Source organism: Rhinoraja longicauda, chromosome 2, assembly GCF_053455715.1.
Source record: "Rhinoraja longicauda isolate Sanriku21f chromosome 2, sRhiLon1.1, whole genome shotgun sequence".
Taxonomy (NCBI): Eukaryota; Metazoa; Chordata; class Chondrichthyes; order Rajiformes; family Arhynchobatidae; genus Rhinoraja; species Rhinoraja longicauda.
In genome coordinates this window covers 92,921,244-92,942,768 of record NC_135954.1, presented here as the reverse complement: position 1 = coordinate 92,942,768, position 21,525 = coordinate 92,921,244, and the positions used below count along the sequence as shown (strand labels likewise).

The following is a 21,525-nucleotide window of genomic DNA, read 5'->3' as shown; positions in this document are numbered from 1 at the left end:
ACTCACACATTCCACCTCCCCTCAACCCCCCTCCTCCCCTCCCCCACCCACTCACCCACTCCATCCCTCCTCAATCTCCCCTTCCCCGCGCCCTCCTCCCACCTACTCCATCCCCCCTCAACCCCTCAAACCTCTCCTGCATTGGTCTAGCACCCTTCCCTCGCCCACCTCCCCCTTTCCCTCCCCCCCACTCACCCACTCCATCCCCTCTCAATCCCCTCAGTCTGAAGAAGGGTCTCGACCCGAAGCGTCACCCATTCCTTCTCTCCTGAGATGCTGCCTGACCTGCTGAGTTACTCCAGGACAATGGTGAGTAAGGTGGGCCTAAAACTGTCACGCTATCTTTGCTGGAAAGGATGAATGCTGGGTGTGTATTTGCAAATCTTTGAGGGGGTCAAGACCAATCAATTGAGGCAAATGAAGAGCCAATTAGGTAGGAATATCTGATAGTTTAGAGTTACAGCATGGAAACAGGCCATCCGGCCCACTGCATCCACACCGACCATCCATCACCCATCCACACCAGTTCTGTGTTATCCCACTTTCATCTGCCTCCCACTGCCTCCCTACATGCTAGGGGCAATTTTACAGAGGCCAATTCGGATGGCACAGTGGTTGTGTTGCTGCCTTACAGCGCCAGAGACCCAGGTTTGATCCTGACTATGGATGCTGTCTGTACGGAATTTGTATGTTCTCCCTGTGACCGTGTGGGTTTTCTCCGGGTGCTCCCGTTTCCTCCCTCATTCCCTCAAAGACACGCAGCTTTGTAGGATTATTAGCTTCTTAAAATTGTCCCTAGTGTGGAGAATAGAACTCGTGTACGGGGTGATCACTGGTCGGTGTGGATTCGGTGGGCCAAATGGCCTGGCCTATCTTTCCCTCACAACACTATTCTTCTGCCTTCTCCCCATAACCCCTGGCACCCGTACTAATCAAGAATCTATCAATCTCTGTCTTAAAAATATCCATTGGCTTGTCCTCCACAGCCATCTTGTGGCAATGAATTGCACACGTTCACCACTCTCTGACTATGGTTTATCCTGGACCCATCTCTGAACATCTTCTTGTGAGTGAACAGACTAGTACAGTGTAGATTCTACTTACCCAGCATCTGTATTGTTCCCACAAAGTAAGGCATCCTTGTGACCTTTGATGCGATAGTGGTTTTCTAAACATTAACAAAGTTAAAGGGAATATTAGCACACAATATTACAGGAGACTTACTGAAAGGAAAGAGTTAAAAGCATTTGCTTTTCAAATCCAATTTGTGTCTCTCTTCAACACATTGAAACTTGTTGGTCCAAGAGACACAAAATGCTGGAATAATTCAGCGTCTCTGGAGCACATGGACAGTGACGCTTCAGGCTAGGACCCTTCTTCAGATTGATTGTTGTGGGGGGGGGGGGGGTGAGAAAGCTGGAGAGAGGACAAAGCATGACAGATAATACATGGACAGGAGGTAGGGGAATGAGGATTTTTGATAGGCAGACATTTGGAACAAAGGCAGGAGATAAGAGCAGAAGGCGTGAGACAGGATTAAGGAGTTGGAAATTGTGGATCCAGTAGAAAGAATGTAGGAGGAGGAGGGGGAGGGGGCAGGAAGGGGAGTAATTGGTGGGTGTCCAGGTGAGGTACAGGGGAGGAGAGGGGGAAAGTGGAGGAGGAATGTGAGTTCACGCAGAATATGAGGTGCTGTTCCTCCAGTTTGCGTGTGGCCTCACTCTGACAGTGGAGGAGCCCCAGGGCAGAAAGGTCGGCGTGGGAATGGGAAGGGGAGCTAAAGTGGTCAGCAACCGGGAGATCCAGTAGACCTTGGCGGGCCGAGCGCAAGTCTTCAGTGAAATGGTCGCCGAGTCTACACTTGGTCTCACCGACATACAAATGAATATAAAGGAAGATAAGAACAAAGAATATAAAAGTAAGATAAGTCTTAAAGGAGAATGAGAATGGAGTATGTGTGGAAGCAATGAAGGAACTTCAAGTTACTATCATGGATGGTGAAGGCCATTGGGATCTGTACAGTTCTCTGAGCTCTTTTGATTGGAGACGGGTTTGGAGACATCAGCAATTATATTTGTCACGTTCATCCCCCAGATTCGACCACTCACCCACATATTAGGGGCGATCCACAGCGACTAACTCACCTGCCCACCAGCATGTCTTTGTGAATGAAACCGGAGCACCCGGTGGAACGTGCAAACTCCACGTGGACAGTGCCCGAGGTCAGGATTGAACCTGGCCCTCCCAGCTGGATTATTACCCGGTTGTAACAAGAAAGACCAACAAAGACCAAGCCAGAGTGAACAGAAGCTGCTGCCGGGAAGGTCACCAGGACGGCACGGTGGCACAGTGGTAGAGTGTCTGCCTCACGACGCCAGAGTCCCAGGTTCGATCCTGACTACGGGTGCTGTCTGTGCCGAGTTTGCACTTTCTCCCTGAGACCATGTGGGTTTCCTCTGGGTGCTCCGGTTTCCTCCCATATCCCAAAGATGTGCAGGTTTGTAGGTTAATTGGCTTTTGTAAATCATCCATAGTTTGTGGGATAGAACTGGTGTACGGGTGATTCCTGGTCAGTGGTGATTTATAGGGCCGAAAAGGCCTGTTTCCTCACATTCTCTCTAAAATTAGTAAAGTAAAAACGTTCTCCCTGTGAGCGTGTACGTTTTCCCTGGATGCTCCGGTTTGCTCCCACATCCCAAAGACATGCGGGTTTGTTGGTTAACAGGCTTCTGTAAAATTGTCGTTAGTGTGTCGGGAGTGGATGTGAAAGTGGGACAATGTAGAACTAGTGTGAACGGGTAATTGATGGTTGGTCTGGTCTCAGTGGGCCGAAGGGCCTGTTTCCATGCTGTATCTCTAAACTAAACTAAACTAAATTAGTGACAAGGAGGCATTGACTGAAGCTGATTGGGACGATTTGAAGGAGTTTCGTCACTCAGCCACAGTGGGGTCCAAAGGGGTATCGGAGGCAACACCCCTCTGAACTCCACTTAGGTAAGCATCAGAGGAGCAGTGACCTGCTGGCCTCTGCGGCTGAGAGCTCAGAAGCAGGATCAACTAGACATTTTTTCCCGACGGGGCCAGCCTGAGCACGACGGGCTGAAGGGCCTCCTTGCACGATGCAAGCTGCTGAGCAGAAGGGCATTGTTAATGTCTTGAGCGCAACAAATGGTTGACATGTGTGCTTGTGTAATCGATACACGCCCCACCCCCTCCGCTCCGCTCCGCTCCACCCCCCCTCCCCCTCCTCCCCGCCATTCCTCTCCAGCCTAAAGAGTTCCGGTCAAGAGGGTCACAGCAATCATTTTGCCCTTGAACGGAATCAGAACGAATCGTGTTGGGAATTGTCTGCGTTTGACAATATTAGGACAATCACAATATTGTGATATCTCTTCACAGGGGAGCAAGCAGGACACAATCAGCTATGGGAACAGATCAGGGACATTTTAATAAGGCTCCAATTTAAGCCGTATTCCACTGATTTATCATACAGCTTTACTGATGGATGAGTCCTCATCATCTGCTACTGCTCTGCCTGGATCAGCGCACTTATTTTTATACTCTGATTAAAGGCGCATTCTTCTGCAATTATTCAGCTGAAATCAATAGCGTTCTCCTGGACTAGTTGTTTTGTCCAAAAATCACACAATAAAAATTAACAGCAGAGGTATTTTTCAAACTATCGGACACGGGAAACGTGTTGAATTGGGTTTTGTGTCTCTGGGTTTAGATTTTATTTTGGCCATCACATGTCAGGCCGTTAATCACAATGTCCGCGTTGGATCTAAATCAACAATGTCTTTTTTTTACTTCCCCCCCCACAGCACCACAGGTTATACATGAACTGCTACCTCTGTGAACCTGTGTGCCTGGTTTCAGTGAGAGCTTTGTGCTGTGTCCCCCTGTTTTAAAGGGTAAACACTCTGGTCTCCCTCCCCTCTCCCCCTCCCACCCACCCCCCTCCTCTTCTACCCCCTACCTCGCTCCAAACCTCCGCTTCCCTCCTCCCAACCCCAACCTCCCTCCTCCTCTACCTACCCCCGTCTCGCTCCTCCACCCCACCACCTCCCACCCCCTCCACACCCTACACCCACCTGCCTCCTTGCTCCCCTCCTCCCAACCACCCACCTCCTTCCCTCTTTCTCCACCCCCCCCTTCCACCACCCCCCTCTATCCCCCTTCACTTTCCTCCACCCCTCTTCCACCTCCCTCCTCCTGTCCCCGCCCCCCAACCAGCTTGAAGCCAACTCTCTTCACACCCTAAGCCGACCCCATTGAAACGTGGGCAGAAAGGTTAATTGGCTTCTGTAAATAGTCCCTCGTGTGTAGGTTAGAACTAATGTATGGGGGGATCACCTGGTCGGCACAGACACGGTCGGCCGAAGGGCCTGTTTCCACGGTGCATCTCTAAACTAAACTCAATTCAGAAGTGACCGCTTGTCGGTGCGGACATGGTCGGCCAAAGGGCCTGTTTCCATGCTGTGTCTCTAAACTAAACTAGTTCCTGCAACATGCTGCCCTTGTTCCCCCAACTCTGCGCTACTCTCCCCCCAGCCGCCCCCCTCGCCTCTCCCCTTGCACCACTCCTCCCCCACCCTTGACCTGGCCAACTCTCCACAATGTGGAAGCTTCCCTCTAGCAGCGTTCCACAGCGCTGCAATGTCACTGGAGGTTGCCAAAGATCCTATTGTGCTGAGAGAGTGGCCAAAAATAACCCCGCTACTGGGAGGAAGCTTCATGATCGGAGAAATGCAACGGCAGTCCCTCTGCAAACCTCCCTCCCAGCTTTCTCCATCTCCCCCCCCCCCCCCCCCACCCCCACCCCACTCCCCACCAGCGTCATCCAGCATGGACACAGGCCCTTCAGCCCAACATGCCCCATCTGCACTAGTCCCACCTGCCTGCGTTTAACCCACATCCCTCCAGTCATAGAGTCATACAGCGTGGAAACAGGCCCTTCAGCCCAACTTGCCCATTCTGACCAACATGCCCCATTTGACGCTAGTCCAACCTGCGTTTGGCCCACCTCCCTTCAAACCTATCCTATCCATGAATCTGCCTAAATGTGTCTTAAACGCTGTGACAGTACAATCAGTCTAAAGAAGGGTCCTGACTCAAAAAGTAGATGCTGCCTGACCCTCTGAGTTCCTTCAGCACTTTGTGTCCTGCTCACAATTCCAGCATCTGCAGTTCTTTATATCTCGTATTCTCCCCTTCCTTTACCTTTACGCTCCCGTCTTTCCTGGGTCATTCACAGCATCTCCGCCCCTCCTTATCATCACCCTCTTCCTTTGCCTCCTTCGCTGCACCCACAACTCTGTCCAATCATTGCTAACTTCCCTCCTCCCCCCCCCCCCCCCCCCCCCCACATCCGCATCTCCTTAACCTCCCTCCCTTCCTCCGGGAAGATTGTCCGAAGCTACATCAGAATATGGATTAAATAGAAAGTTGGGAAGTGCGTTGGGAGATGGAATTTAAGTGCGAGGTGTTGGATTGTGGGAGGTCTGCTCTAGTTTAGTCTAGTCTAGTCTGGTCTCGTTTAGAGATACAGTGCGGCAACAGGCCCTTCTGCCCACCGAATCCACCCCTTACACTAGCACTCTCCTCTACACCAGGAAAATTGACAATCTTTACAATTAACCTACAAACCTGCATGTCTTTGGAATGTGGGAGGAAATCAGAGCTCCCAGGGAAAACCCATGCGGTCTCAGGGTGAATGTACAAACTCTGTACAGACAGCACCATAGTCAGGATAGAACCCGGGTCTCTGCCGCTGAAGGGAGCAACTCAACCGCTGCACCTCCCTGTCGCCCACGAAGGTCAAGTAGGGGTAGGACATATACAGCAAATGGTATGACACTAGAGGAAGAATAGTGGGACCAAGTCCCTGAAAATGACAACAGGTCAATGCAGTGATGAGGAAGACAAATGGTCTCTTTTCCCAGCTGCAACAGGACACAGAACAGTACAGCACAGGAACAGGCCCTTCAGCCCACAATGTCTGTGCCGAACATGATGCCAAGTTAATCTCTGCCTGCATGTGGCCCATATCCCTCTCTATCCTGTTAAATGCCACCATCATATCAGCTTCCTCCACCACCACCCATCACCGTCTGTGCAATAAACCTACCCCACACATCTCCATTAAGCTTTATTCCTCTGACTTTATCCCTCTAGTCTTTGATATTTCCACTTCTGGAAAAGCGTTCTGACTGTCTACCCTGTCTACACAGCCTTCTTCTTCTTGTGTTTGAGGCAGCAGAAATTATGTAAAGCCCTCCAGGTGCTGTAGCCAGTGCAATGTGCTGTTGTCGAGGGCCGTGAGGTCTACCCCTCCACCAGGGGGACGGAGGACCGTGCAGTCGAAAATGCTGCCTATCATTCTATACACATCTATCATCCCTCAACCGCTTGGCACTCCAGAGAAAACAATTCAAACTTGTCCAAAGTCTTGTTGTAGCTCCGCCCGAAGAAGGGCCCTGACCCGAAAAGTCTTTTCGAAAAGGCCTTTTCTCCAGAGATGCTGCCTGACCCGTTGATTTATTCCACCTTTTGTGTCTATCTTTGTTATAAATCAGCATCTGCAGTCTCTTGCAATACAAGTTCTCCAACACTTTGTTTCTTTTTGTGTGTTAACCGGCCTGCAGTCCCTTGTTCCTTGGGTTGTTTAGGTCTGTGGATGGGCCTGAGGGAGATGACGCAGCGATTATAAATGCTAGCCTGGCCAACGACAACCATTTGGAGAAAAAGGAATTAAAAATAAAGTTATCTCTGCTTGGTTACCCCGCAACAAGAAAGCCCTCTGCAAATATGAAATATGAAATTTAATTTCAGTCAAACGATTTGTTTGCTCAGTAATATAAACATTTGGATGTAGCAACTATCTGATACAGAGAGTTACAGTTATGGAATCATCATCATCATATCATATCATATATCTACAGCCGGAAACAGGCCTTTTCGGCCCTCCAAGTCCGTGCCGCCCAGTGATCCCCGTACATTAACACTATCCTACACCCACTAGGGACAATTTTTACATTTACCCAGCCAATTAACCTACATACCTGTACGTCTTTGGAGTGTGGGAGGAAACCGAAGATCTCGGAGAAAACCCACGCAGGTCACGGGGAGAACGTACAAACTCCTTACAGTGCAGCACCCGTAGTCAGGATCGAACCTGTGTCTCCGGCGCTGCATTCGCTGTAAAGCAGCAACTCTACCGCTGCGCTACCGTGCATAAAGCATAGAATGCGGCCCTTTGACCCACCATGTCCATACCCATCTTTTTGCCCGCCTATACTGATTCACTTTGTCTACATTAGGTATCTCTCCTTTGCGATACAAGGAATTGCAGATGCTAGTTTACAGAAAAAGACACAAGGTGCTGGAGTAACTCAGTGGGTCAGGCAGCACCTCTGGAGAATGTGGATAGGTGACATTTTGGGTTAGCACCCTTCTTCTGACTGAGTCTGAATTTGAAGAAGGGTCTCGATACAAACATCACTTACCCACATTCTCCAGATACATTACCCGACTCACTAAGTTACTCCAGCATTGTACATCATTCTCTCTCTGCCTTGCCCAGTTAACTGGCTGTTTATATGTCTCCTCACAACCGACTCACCTTCCTTATAATTTTCAAAATTTCCAGCAACACTCTTCAACATAGTTTTTAAGAGCACCACCAAACTCAGGAGCAGTTTCTTCCCCTCTGTTATCAGGCTTATGAACAGTCCTTCCATGAGCTAGGGTACAGTCCCGATTCTCCAACCTACCACATTGTTGAGCAGGTACTACCGCAAAGTTTAAGAAACATTTAGACAAGTACATGGATAGAATAGGTTTAAAGAGATATGGGCCAAATGCAGGCAGGTGGGACTAATGTAGATGGGCCATGGTCGTCGGTGTGGGCAAGTTGGGCCGAAGGGCCTGTTTCCTGAAGATGCTGGAAACAAAATCAATGAGTGCTTTCAAAATCAAAGTAAAACGCATCGCTGGGCTTGAGTGAAATAAAACAGAGGGAGTTGGTCGAAGTGTGGTTTTAGTTTTTTAGTTTTAGAGATACAGCATGGAAACAGGCCCTTCAGCCCACCGACCAGCGATCCCCGCTCAATATCACTATCCCACACACACTAGGGATGATTTACACTTATACCAAGCAAATTAACCTACAACCTGTACATCTTTGCAGTGTGGGAGGAAACCGAAGATCTCAGAGAAAACCCACGCAGGTCACGGGGAGAACGTACAAACTCCGTACAGACAGCGCCCGTGGTCGGGATCGAACCCGGGTCTCCGGCGCTGCATTCGCTGTAAGGCAGCAGCTCTACCGCTGCGCCATCGTGCCACCCTGTGCAGTGATGCAGCTGGTAGAGCCGCTGCCTCACAACGCTCGAGTCCCCGGTTTGTTCCGGACCTCGATTGCTGCCAGTGTGGAGTTTGCACGTTCTCCCTGTAATGGCATGGGTTTTCTCCGGGTGCTCCGGATTCATCCCACACTCCAAAGACATGCTGGTTTTGTAGGTCACTTGCCCCTTGCGAATTTCTCCACATGTGTGTGGAGTGGATGGGATAGTGAGATATCATGGAACTAGTGTGAACAGGTGATCATCAGTGGTCGGCATGGATTCAGTGGGCCGAAGTGCCTGTTTCCAGGCTGTATCTCACAACTAAACAAGAAACCAGCATCGTAAAGGCACTTGGGAGAGAATAAAATAAAATTATGGGAGACATAGATAGGGTAGGCTTTTTTTAGTTTAGAGATACATTGTGGAATTTACCCCTTTGGCCCACCGAGTCCATCGAACCCCCAAACACTAGTTTTATCCCACACACGAGAGACAATTTACAGAAGCCAATTAACCTACAAACCTGCATGCCCTTGGAATGTGAACGGAAAGTGGAGCATCCAGAGAAACCCTGCACGGCACAGGGAGAACGTGCAAACTCCCCGCACCCGTGACAGCGCCCGCGGTCAGGATTGAACCCGGGTCTCTGGCGCTGTAAGGCAGCAACTCTACCGTTGCGCCACCGTGCCGCCCTCAAACCCGCCTGGAACCCGCTGCTGGGATTGGTGATGGAGGCAGACACGAGAATACATGGATGTGCAGGGTTGGAGCGATATGGATTGTGTGCAGGCTGAGGGGATTAGTTGAACTTGGCATCATGTCCGGCACAGACACTGTGGGCTGAGGGGCCTGTTCCTGTGCTGTACTGTTCTACGTTGTATGCTTACACCAGGTTGTAGAAAGCATTTTATCGAGATGCATCGCACCATGGCTTGGGAACAGCTCCATTCAAGAAATCAAGGAATTGCAGAGAATTGTGGATGCAGCCCACACCATCACACAAACCAACCTCCTATTGTCCCTGATGACATTTTATTTCTGTTTGCTCTGTTGTCATCTTCTCCTAGCTAACAATTATCTATTCTATATTTTCCGTGATCTCCACCCCTTTGATATCTCGTTCTCACACATTACACTTCCTTACCTCTGTATCTCCTCCTCCCCCTCCCCTGACTTTCAGTCTGAAGAAAGGTCTCAACCCGAAACGTCACCCATTCCTTCTCTCCAGAGATGATGCCAGTCCCACTGAGTTACTCCAACATTTTGTGTCTACTTCTCTTCCATTGACACCATTTACATTTCACTCTGCCTCGGCAAAGCCAGCAGCATAATCAAGGTCGAGTCTCACCCCGGACACTCCTTCTGCTCCCCTCTTCCATCAGGCAGGAGGTACTGAAGTGTGAAAACACATACCTCCAGATTCAGGGGCAGTTTCTTCCCAACTGTTATCAGGCAACTGAACCATCCGAGCAACAACTAGAGAGCGGTCCTGAGCTACTATCTACCTCATTGGAGACCCTGAGACTATCTTTGATCGGCCTATGTCTTGCTCTAAACATCATTCACGTTATTCCCTTTATCATGTATGTGTACACTGTGGATGGCTCGAATGTAATCGTGTATTGTTTTTCTACTGACTGGTTAGCACGCAACAAAAGCTTTTCACAGTACCTCGGTACAGGTATGTAGGTTAATTGGCTGGGTAAATGTAAAAAAATTGTCCCTAGTGGGTGTAGGATAGTGTTAATGTACGGGGATCACTGGGCGGCACGGACTTGGAGGGCCGAAAAGGCCTGTTTCCGGCTGTATATATATGATATGATATGATAATAAACTAAACTAAACTAGTTTAACGGCATCATGTTCGGCACAGACATTGTGGGCCGAATTGGCCTGTTCCTGGTTTCTGTGTTTGGGAGGGAGTGAAGAAACAGTTGTGAATAGGTTGCTGGCCAAAAAGCCGTCATGGACTTGATGGGCCGAGTGGCCTCCTCCGGGCCTTATGATGGTAGTTTGGTGACAGAGGCCGCGAGGCGATGTGATGGCAGGCTTACTGTCGTTGTTGATGAACTGGTCGTACGTCTCGTTCCAGGGCCAGGTGTAGTTGCTCGTTTCGTTGAGCGTGGAGTTGTTGTACATCCGCCAGTCAAGCACGCACTTCTGCCGCAGGTTCCCCATGAACAGCTGGAGGCCGATGAGCGCAAAGACACTCAGGCAGAACACCGTCAGAATCATCACGTCCGCTAGCTTCCTCACTGATTGTATCAACGCACCAACAATGGTCTTTAGGCCTGCAAGGTAATAGTACAACACTTAGCATGGCAGTGGCACAATGCAGTCTATGTTATTTACCCTCCCCCTCCCCCCTCACTGTATCCACCCATCACTTGCCAGGCTTTTCCTGCTCCCACCTCATTCCCAGCTTTCTCCCTCCCCCCTCCAATCAAACGTCACCTGTCCATTCCCCCCCCCCCCCCACAGATGCTGCCTGATCCGCTGAGTTACTCCCGTACTTTCTAACACTCTTTTGTCTCCTCCCCTCTTCGTCTCTAGCATGTTTCCACCCAAATGCCAGAAGAAAAAAAACCCTCACCCTGCAGCTAATATTTTTACTGAGCTGTATGCAAAAAATGAATTTCATTGTAACTCGGAACATGTGACAATAAAGACCCATTGGACCTACTACTTTGTTGCACCACACCTCTCTCTTCCAGCTTTCTCCCCCCACTACAATCAGTCTGCAGAAGAATGCCCCACCCAAAACATCGCCTGTCCATTCCCTCCACAGGTGCTGCCTGATCTTCATTCAAGATTCCAGCATCTGCAGTTCCTTGTGTCTCCGTTGTATGTTCAGTATGGATTAAGGGATTTGATGGGGATGATTTCAGGGAACCTATATTTTCTGAGACATATTTAACCATGTTGTGTTAAGTGTGCCCTATTAGTCTGAAGAAGGGCCCCGTACAAAACCTCGCCTGTCCATGTTCTTCAGAGATGCTGCCTGACCCGCTGAGTTACTCCAGCACTTTGTGCCCTAACTGAGAGAGGGAATGGGTGACGTTTCGGGTCGAGACCCTTCTTCAGATGTGTTGCCTGTTAATAGAGTCATACATAGAGTGGCACAGCATTGAAACAGACCCTTTGGGCCAACTTGCCCACGTTGGGAACATGGATAGACTTTAGACATACAGCACGGAAACAACCCCTGACCCGTACTAATTAAATTGTACCACTGCTGTTCTTTGGAGGAAGGAACACAGGTTGAACCCATTCCTCTCTCACTGTCTGCTGCTTGTAAGTGAAAGCAACCAGCTGTAAAATATTATAATACAGTGGCAGAAAAAGCTTTTTAGAAATACGGCATGGAAACAGGACATTCGGCCCACCGAGTCCAGGGACAATGTACAAACGGTGTACAGACAGCACCCGCAGTTAGGTCTCGGGCGCTGTAAGACAGCAACTCCACCACTGCACCTTCTGTAGGATGCTTTACCATGCTGTCTTCTGTCTACGCTGCACCCTAACTATGTGGCAGTTTCTCTCAGGTTGCAACAGAGCCAAATGGTAACACAACTACTGTCAACAAGTGTGGTTGAGAGTGACTCAGTCACGGGACTCTTTCTTCAAATGCATTGTTCATGATGCAGCACAAACACACACAGGTCACTACAGCAGCTGGAAGCCGTTGGAAATCAACAGCCTCATCAGCTTCCATTAAAGTCGCCAAACTGTTTGCTGAATTCCTCAAGCGCACTGGCCTTGTGAAACACCCTCGACTAAAAAGGGTGCTGGAAGGGAGAGAGCTAATATCAGTGAGAAATATATGAACGTTGAATTCTCTAATTCAAAGGACCTTTGAACTATCTATAATCAGACTTCATCAGACTTCAATGGTGCAGCACTAAATGTTGTATCCTTTATCTGTGCACTGTGGATGAGCTGGCTGTATTCATGTACAGCCTGTTCTTTGGCTGGATAGCATGAAAACAAAAGCTTTTTCACTGCATCTCATTACACCTGACTATCATAAAGTAAACGAAAGCAAATAAATTAAGCTAAACTATCCCTGTTCTCCAGAGATGCTGCCTGAGCCGCTGAGTTACGCCAGCATTTTGTGCATATTTTTGTAAACCAGCATCTGCACTTCCTTGTGTCTACCTCTCTGAAATACTCTACTTCGCTGATCGATGGTCAGTCGGCATCCTCGATGGAATAACCTGAGGTAATGTTTCAAATCAGACAGAAAGGTTTACCCACTTCCTCTCTCCACAGCTGCTGCCTGACCTGCCAGGTGTCTTTAAGTTAGACAATAGACAATAGGTGCAGGAGTAGGCCATTCAGCCCTTCGAGCCAACACCGCCATTCAATGTGATCATGGCTGATCATCCACAATCAGTGCCCCGTTCCTGCCTTCTCCCCATACCCCCTGACTCCGCTATCTTTCTCTCTCTTGAAAGCATCCAGGGAATTGGCCTCCACTGCCTTCTGAGGCAGAGAATTCCACAGATTTACAACTCTTTGAGTGAAAAGGTTTTTCCTCATCTCCGTTCTAAATGGCCTACCCCTTATTCTTAAACTGTGGCCCCTGGTTCTGGACTCCCCCAACATTGGGAACATTTTTCCTGCCTCTAATGTGTCTAATCCCTTAATAATCTTATATGTTTCAATAAGATCCCCTCTCACCCTTCTAAATTCCAGCGTATACAAGCCTAGTTGCTCCAGTCTTTCAACATATGACAGTCCCGCCATTCCGGGAATTAACCTAGTGAACCTACGCTGCACGCCCTCAATAGCAAGAATATCCTTCCTCAAATTTGGAGACCAAAACTGCACACAGTATTCCAGGTGCGGTCTCACTATGGCCCTGCACAACTGCAGAAAGACCTCTTTGCTCTTATACTCAACTCCTCTTGTCATAAAGGCCAACATGCCATTAGCTTTCTTCACTGCCTGCTGTACCTGCATGCTAACCTTAAGTGACTGATGAACAAGGACACCCAGATCTCTTTGTACTTCCCCATTTCCTAACTTGACACTATTCAGATAATAATCTGCCTTCCTGTTCTTTCAACCAGAGTGGATAACCTCACATTTATCCACATTAAACTGCATCTGCCATGTATCTACCCACTCACACAACCTGTCCAAGTCACCCTGCATCCTCATAGCATCCTCCTCACAGTTCACACTGCCACCCAGCTTTGTGTCATCCGCAAATTTGCTAATGTTACTTTTAATCCCTTCGTCTAAGTTGTTAATGTATATTGTAAATAGCTGCGGTCCCAGCACCGAGCCTTGCCGTACCCCACTAGTCACTGCCTGCCATTCTGAAAGGGACCCGTTAATCCCTACTTTTTGTTTCCTGTCTTCCAACCAATTTTCTATCCATGTCTGCACCCTACCCCCAATACCATGTGCTCAAATCTTGCCCACTAATTTCCAATGTGGGACCTTGTCGAAGGCTTCCAGAAAGTCGAGGTACACCACATCCACCGGCTCTCCCCTGTCCATTTTCCTCGTTTCATCCTCAAAAAATTCCAGAAGATTAGTCAAGCATGATTTCCTCTTCGTAAATCCATGCTGACTCGGAACGATCCTTTTACTGCTATCCAAATACTCCGCAATTTCGTCTTTTATAATTGACTCCAGCATCTTCCCCACCACTGATGTCAGGCTAACTGGACCATAATTACCCGTTTTCTCTCTCCCTCCTTTCTTAAAAAGTGGGATAACATTAGCTACCCTCCAATCCACAGGAACTGATCCTGAATCTATAGAACATTGGAAAATGATCACCAAGTTGTGTTGATTTTAATTTAGATGATCCAAGCATCAGTTGCATTGGGATTAAAGGTTTATTATGGATTTTGAGTTCACTTGTTGGAATCAGATTCCAGAAACAAAGGGCGGCACAGTGGCACAGGAGGTAGAGCTGCCGCCTCACAGCGCCAGAGACCTGGGTTCGATCTTGACCTCGGCTGCTGCCTTTGTGTGGGGTTTACACATTCTCCCTGTGACCACGTGGGTTTCCTCCAGGTGCTCCAGTTTTCTCCCACATCCCCAAAACATGCAGATTGGATGGTAAATTGGCCTCTGCAAATTGCCTCTAGTGTGCAGGGAGTGGATGTGAAATAGACAATAGACAATAGACAATAGGTGCAGGAGGAGGCCATTCAGCCCTTCGAGCCAGCACCGCCATTCAATGCGATCATGGCTGATCACTCTCAATCAGTACCCCGTTCCTGCCTTCTCCCCATACCCCCTCACTCCGCTATCCCTAAGAGCTCTATCCAGCTCTCTCTTGAAAGCATCCAACGAACTGGCCTCCACTGCCTTCTGAGGCAGAGAATTCCACACCTTCACCACTCTCTGACTGAAAAAGTTCTTCCTCATCTCCGTTCTAAATGGCCTACCCCTTATTTTTAAACTGTGGCCCCTTGTTCTGGACTCCCCCAACATTGGGAACATGTTTCCTGCCTCTAATGTGTCCAATCCCCTAATTATCTTATATGTTTCAATAAGATCCCCCCTCATCCTTCTAAATTCCAGTGTATACAAGTGTGATAACATAAAACTAGTGTGAAATGGTGATCAATGGTTGGTGTGGGCTCTTTAAGCCTGTTTCCATGCTGTATCTCTAAAAACTAAAATAAACACAGTTTAGATCCCCCTCCATGGGCGTTGATAAATCAGAGGAGTAGAGGTTGGCCATTCGGCCCATTGATTTCACTCTGTCATTCAATCATGGCTAATCTATCTTTCCCACAGAACCCCATTCTCCAACCTTAGTTTAGTTTAATTTAGTTTAGAGATACAGCGCGGAAACAGGCCCTTCGGCCCACCGGGTCCGCGCCGACCAGCGTTCCCCGCACATTAACACTATCCTATACCAATTAGGGACAATTTTTACCTTTACCAAGCCAATTAACCTACAAACCTGCACGTCTTTGGAGTGTGGGAGGAAACCAAAGATCTCGGAGAAAACCCACGCAGGTCACGGAGAGAACGTATGAACTCCATACAGACAGCGCCCGTAGTCGGGATCGAACCCAGGTCTCCGGCGCTGCATTCGCTGTAAGGCAGCAACTCTACCGCTGCGCCACCGTGCCGCCCTTCTCCCTAAAACCTTTGATACCCTTACTAATCAAGTATCTGTCAATTTTCGCTTTAAATATACCCAATGACTCGTCCTCCGCTGTGATCTGTGGCAACGAATTCCACAGGGTCATTACCCTCTGACTAAAGAAATTGCTCCTCACTCTCCTTTCTAAAGGCGAGTCTTTTTATTCTGAGGCTGCGCCCTTCAGTCCTAAACTCTCCCACTAGTGGAAACATCCGCTCCGTATCCACTCTATCCAGGCAAGTTTGAATGAGGTCCCCCCTACAGGCCCAGCACTGTAAGATGCTCATCCTACAGATCCAAGCACTACTGTGATAAACAGCTGAGATCCACAGTGCAGTTGCCTCAACCCTGCTTGAAGTGACTACTCCCTCTTTGTTGAAACCCCCAACACAAATATCCAAACTGTCACACAAGAATAAGGGAGTATTGGAGATTTACCAGCTTTCTGAGTTTGAGTATGAGTTTGGTTTATTGTCACGTGCAGCGAGGTACAGTGAAAAGCTGTTTTGTTGCATGCGAACCAGTCAGCGGAAACACGATATTGTACATGATTACAATCGAGCCGTCCACAGTGTATGAATACATGATAATGGGAATAACATGAATATAGTTTGGTGCAAGATACAGTCCAGTAAAATCCAATAAAGATAGTGTGGGGGTCTGCTGAGATTGCAAGGCGTTCCCACTGCTGACACAGGCCAGTGTTAACTGATTAAATGGCAGGATAATTTTCTTGGAGTCCTAGGTCGATACTCATCATTCAGACAGCAAGTTGGCTGCAGCGCTGTGTCTCTTGCAACGCGGATCCCACTTGGGTAAGTACTTTATTGGCTGAGAAATGTTTCAGGACACGCATTCGGGATAGTGAAAGGATATTGAGAAACGCAAGTTCCTTTATGTACAGCGCGTTGATGGCCCTGAGCGAAAACCAGTGCACAAGGGCAGCATGTACTTCCCGTGTGGGAAGGTGAGCGGAGATTGTTAATTATAAATGAACATGCCCCTAACACAGACTTAAGACTTACAGCATAGAAACAGGCCCGTTGGCCCACCGAGTCCACGCCAGCCAGCGATCACCCATACACTAATTCTATCCTACACACTAGGGAGAATTATACCGATGCTAATTAACCTACAAACTTGTACGGAATGTGGGAGTAAACTGGAGCACCTGGAGAAACCCGCATGGTCACTGGGAGAATGTAGAAACTCCATACAGACAGCGCCCGTAGTCAGGATTGAACCCGGGTCTCTGGTGCTGTAAGGCAGCAACTCTACTGCTGTGCCACCCTCTGAAGGCACAATAGATTCATAGACCACAGAAACAGGCCCTTTGGCCTAACCTTGCTATACTGACCAATATGCCACATCTACACTAGTCCCTACTGCCCATGTTTAGCCCATATCTCTAAACATTTCCTATCCATGTATCTGTCCAAATGTTTTTTATATGGTGTTGGAGTACCTGCCTCAATTACCTGTGTGTGTGTGTGTGTGCGTGCACACACTAACCAGGGGGTTGTGCTTATGTATTGTGCTTATGTATAGTGCTAATAATGCTAGACACAAAATGCTGGGGTAACTCAGCGGGTCAGGCAGCATCTCTGGAGAGAAGGAATGGGTGACGTTTCGGGTCGCGACCCTTCTTCAGACGCCTGTCCCACTGAGTTACTCCACCATTTTGTGTCCACCTTTGATTTAAACCAGCATCTGCAGTTCTTTCCTACACGTGCTAATCTGTATGCAAAAAAAGTATTTCACTGTATCTTGGTACACGTGATAATAAAGAAACCACTGAACCATGGTGTCTGTGAATAAAAGGATGTACCTTTAGAAAGGAGATGAGGAGGAATTTCTTTAGTCAGAGGGTAGTAAATTCCACAGTCGGCTGTGGAGGCCAAGTCATTGGGTAGTTTTAAAGTGGAGATTGACAGGTTCTTGATTAGTATGGACATCAAAGGTTACAGAAAGAAACAGGAGAAAGGGATTGAGAGAGAAAGATAGATCAGCCATGATCGAATGGCGGAGTTGACTCGATGGGCTGAATAGCCTCATTCTGGTCCTATGATTTATGAACTTATGAACCATTGTGCGTGTGTGTGAATGCAGGCGCGCATGGGAATATGTGCGTATATATGCGTGCATTTGTGTGCACATACATGAAAATATTTGTTCATGTGTGGATGTCTGTGCTTGTGCGTGTGTGTGTGTGTGTGTGTGTGTGTGTGTGTGTGTGTGTGTGTGTGTGTGTGTGTGGGTGTGTGTGTGTGTGTGTGCGCACATGCAGGGTCTTGCGTGTGTGTGCAAACGCGTGCGTTCGCATGTGTTCACAAGCCCGTGCAAACTTGTGCGTGCACGCTAATGAAAAGCACAGAACACTATGAAACAGAAAGAAGCCGCTTAATCCATCGGGTCCCTTTTGAGGCAGAAAACATTTTATATTGGGGCCATGTAATTGCAAACTTCTTTTACATGGGAAACATTGTTAGGATAGGGACTGCACTGCAGGGAGGTAGTGGAAGTGGATGCAATTGCAGTGTTCAGAAAGGAAGTGAAAAGATCCAACCTTAACAGGGCGGTGGGTACAGGGTGGAAGGTCGGGCGGGGGCCGAATGGCCTCCTCCCCCCCTGTGCCATATCCTCTGAAGGTGAAGGCATTTAGTTAAAGGTTCTCTCACATGATGAAGAGGGCAGCAAGGGTGGGGGGAGGGGCAGCAACCTACGAGAGAACCAGTTTATTTTGACTAAATTAATGACAATGCTCGGTTATCAGAGAGAGGAATTCCGAGCCTTTTAAACACACCAGCGTCACTGCACAAAACGGGGCTGAGCTCCACACGAAGCTCAGTTTAGTTCAGGTACAGCACGGTAACAGGCCCATGTTATCCATCCACTACGGTGGCGCAGCGGTGGGAGCTGCTGCCTTACAGCGAATACAGCGCCGGAGACTCAGGTTCGATCCTGACTACGGGCGCTGTCTGTACGGAGTTTGTACGTTCTCCCCGTGACCTGCGTGGGTTTTCTCCGAGATCTTCGGTTTCCTCCCACACTCCAAAGACGTACAGGTATGTAGGTTAATTGGCTGGGCAAATGTAAAAAAAATTGTCCCTAATGGGTGAAGGATAGTGTTAATGTGCGGGGATCGCTGGGCGGCGCGGACCCGGTGGGCCGAAGGGCCTGTTTCTGCGTTGTATCTCTAAATCTAAAAAATAATATTTTTTTAAAATCTACACACTTTTACAATTTTACAGAGGCCAATCAACCATCTTTGGGACATGGGAGGAAACCGGATTTGTTCCAATAACTTACCAACTAACCATCAGAGCAAGAGCGAGATTGATTGAATTAATTGAAAACTACGGTGTACCGGCACCTCTAACAATTATGTGGCAGGGTGGTTTAACTGCACCTTTTTGTTTACAAAAAAGCACACTGACAAGAACTTTTAAGCGCACCGAGACGATTATATACCAGAGTAGAACACCCACCCTCTATTTTACATTAGGAAGCATTTCTACCCCATAATTAAGTACAAACGAGTCCATCTAAGAGTGGGCAGTCGCTGTTCAGTGGAGCAGGATAGCAGGCAATTAATACCATATATATATATATAATCTCACATAATGGTGTCCAGAATTGGTGGAAAAGGTTACCTCTGTAATTATTCCTTCTCATAAAAAGAAAAAATACGAGCAAAGAGGAGGGATGAGGTTTATGTTAGTGCTGCAAGTTACATAATGGACCTGCCCATCTCCGAATCTCAGTCGCCTCCTCGGTCACCTTGGGATCCACAGAAAGCAAGTGGACTCAAGCTGCCCTTGATCCCCCAAGAAGGAGAAGAGGCCTCAAAACCAATGAAATGTTCTCTTCCCAAACAGGGAGAACCACTTAAAATAAGCAGGCAACATAAATCAATCAAAACTCTCGTCCGAGCCAAAGCTAACAGATCAGCTACTGAAAGCCGTTTTGAACTTTTCTATGGCTCCCTACAGTCACGGTGCAGATGGAATCTGGTTCGCCGTACACCGAGAATTCGATTGGGGCGGCACGCTGGTGCAGCTGGTGGTGCCGCTGCCTCACAGCACCAGAGACCCCAAGTTTGGTCCTGACCTTGGGTGCTGTGTGTCTGTGTGAAGTTTGCATTCTCCCCGTGACTGCCTGGTTTTCCTCCGGGTGCTCCAGTTTTGTCTCACATCCCACAAAGACATGCAGGTTTGTGGGTTAATTGAGCCCTCGGTAAATTGCCCCTAGCGCGTAGGGAGTGGATGAAAAAGGGGGATAACGTAGAACGGGCATGAATGATAGTTGGCACGGACTCAGTGGGCCGAAGGGCCTGTTTCCGTGCTGTATCTTTCAATCTATCAAAAAGAAGTGCAGCAAGCAGATAGCACGTGCGGACAGTTTGAGCTCCGTTTCTTTCTCCGCACATGCTGCCGGACTTGCTGTTTCCAGCAGTTTATGTTATTTAGGGTGATTCAGAGAGTAGAGTGTTGGGTGATCTACTGATCGAGTCGTGGAGTTGTACACTGCAGAAATGCAGAAACCTGTCCACGCTGACTGAGATGCCTATCTATGCATCCCAATTGCCCTCTTTGAGTGTATCCCACTACTCCATTTCTATCCAAGCACCTGTCCAAATGCCATTGAAATGCTATAGTTGTATCTTGCTTAGCAAACCAGTGGATACTGGCATGGGGGAGCATGGACAGATGCCCACCGAGTCTGCACCGACCAGCGATCAACCTGTGCATTAACCTGCAATCCTGTGCGTCGTTGAAATGTGGGAAGAAACTGGAGCTCCTGGAGAACACCCGTACGGTCACTGGGGGAACATACAAACTCTGTACAGACGGCACCCGTGGTCAGGATGGAACCCAGGTCTCTGGCTCTGTTAGGCAGCAACTCTACTGCTGCGCCACTGTGCCGCCCCTGTGTTCTGTGTTCCACTTGGTGGGTCGAAGGGCCTGAGTCCATGCTGAATCTTTCAATCAGGCAATCACATTCCCCATTATAGGCATGTGTAACTAATGGAAACAAATATTTACTTGATCTGTAACTGCTGGTGCAGCACAGCCTAGTTGACACAAACAGTTTGACCCCCGATGTTAAAGTAGTGAGTATCCAGGAAAAGCATTAAATGTCAACCAAGTACACTTGCAATACAGACTCCTCATGTTTCAGGCAAGGGTCACAGGCTTGAAAAACAGCACGTAAATCAAAAAGCACGTAAAATCAAACAAATACTAGGCACCGCACATTAGGAAAATATATCCTGAAGGCAGATACATTTAAACATATGACCTAATAGCTGTGGGAAATCATTTGAGTTTTCTTCAGCAAAACTGAACTTACAAGATCACTTTGAAAGCTGATGAGTAAGTTTGCCAAGTGTAAATCTGAGCACGATATTCCGATAATAGCAGTGCGAAAATTAAACTTCTGCAGTAATTAGACAAGAGTCCGCCTTGGCCTACATGATCTCCCGGTTGCCAAACGCTTTAACTTCGCTTCCCGTACCAATACTGTCCTTTCTGTCCTGGGCCTCGTCAATTGTCAGATTGGGCCACGTGCAAATTGGAGGAACAGCCCCTCATATTTTGCTTGGACAACTTACAACCCAGCGCTATGAATATTGATTTCTCTAATTTCAAGTAACCCATTCCCTCCCTTTGCATCCCCCCCCCTCCCCCCACCCCCACCCTAGTCTTCCTGCTAGTTTCACGGTTCGTATCCCTTCATTATCACCTCTTCCACAGCCAACAATGGACCATTGTGGGCTCCACCTTTCCTGGGTCATCGGTCCCAAGCTCTGATTTGTTCTGTACCTTTTCATACCTCTCGTCTCCCTCTCCCCTGACTCAGTTTCAAGAGGTGTCTCGACCCGAAACGTCACCTATTCCTTTTCTCCAGAGATGCCGCCTGACCCGCTGAGTTACTCTAGCATGTTGTGTCTAACTATAAGACAGGTGTTATTCTAAAAACTCGTAAATGAAGCGCGTGCTTCGCGATCAAAGCCCACAGGTTGCTGTACTGTGAATGGAGTGTACACCCACA

At 48.2% G+C, this 21,525-nt stretch overlaps 1 protein-coding gene across 1 annotated transcript in view; it reads right to left on the bottom strand.

The window, feature by feature from the left end:
• The window catches only part of LOC144607404 (sodium channel protein type 1 subunit alpha-like), a 207,613-nt gene that overhangs the window by 169,799 nt on the left and 16,289 nt on the right, over window positions 1–21,525 (bottom strand). The window contains exons 6-7 of the mRNA XM_078424239.1: window positions 10,403–10,639; window positions 1,105–1,168 (exon numbers count right to left, since the gene is read on the bottom strand). Coding sequence (XP_078280365.1) covers window positions 1,105–1,168; window positions 10,403–10,639 — 301 coding nt within the window. The remainder of the gene's footprint in view (window positions 1–1,104; window positions 1,169–10,402; window positions 10,640–21,525) is intronic.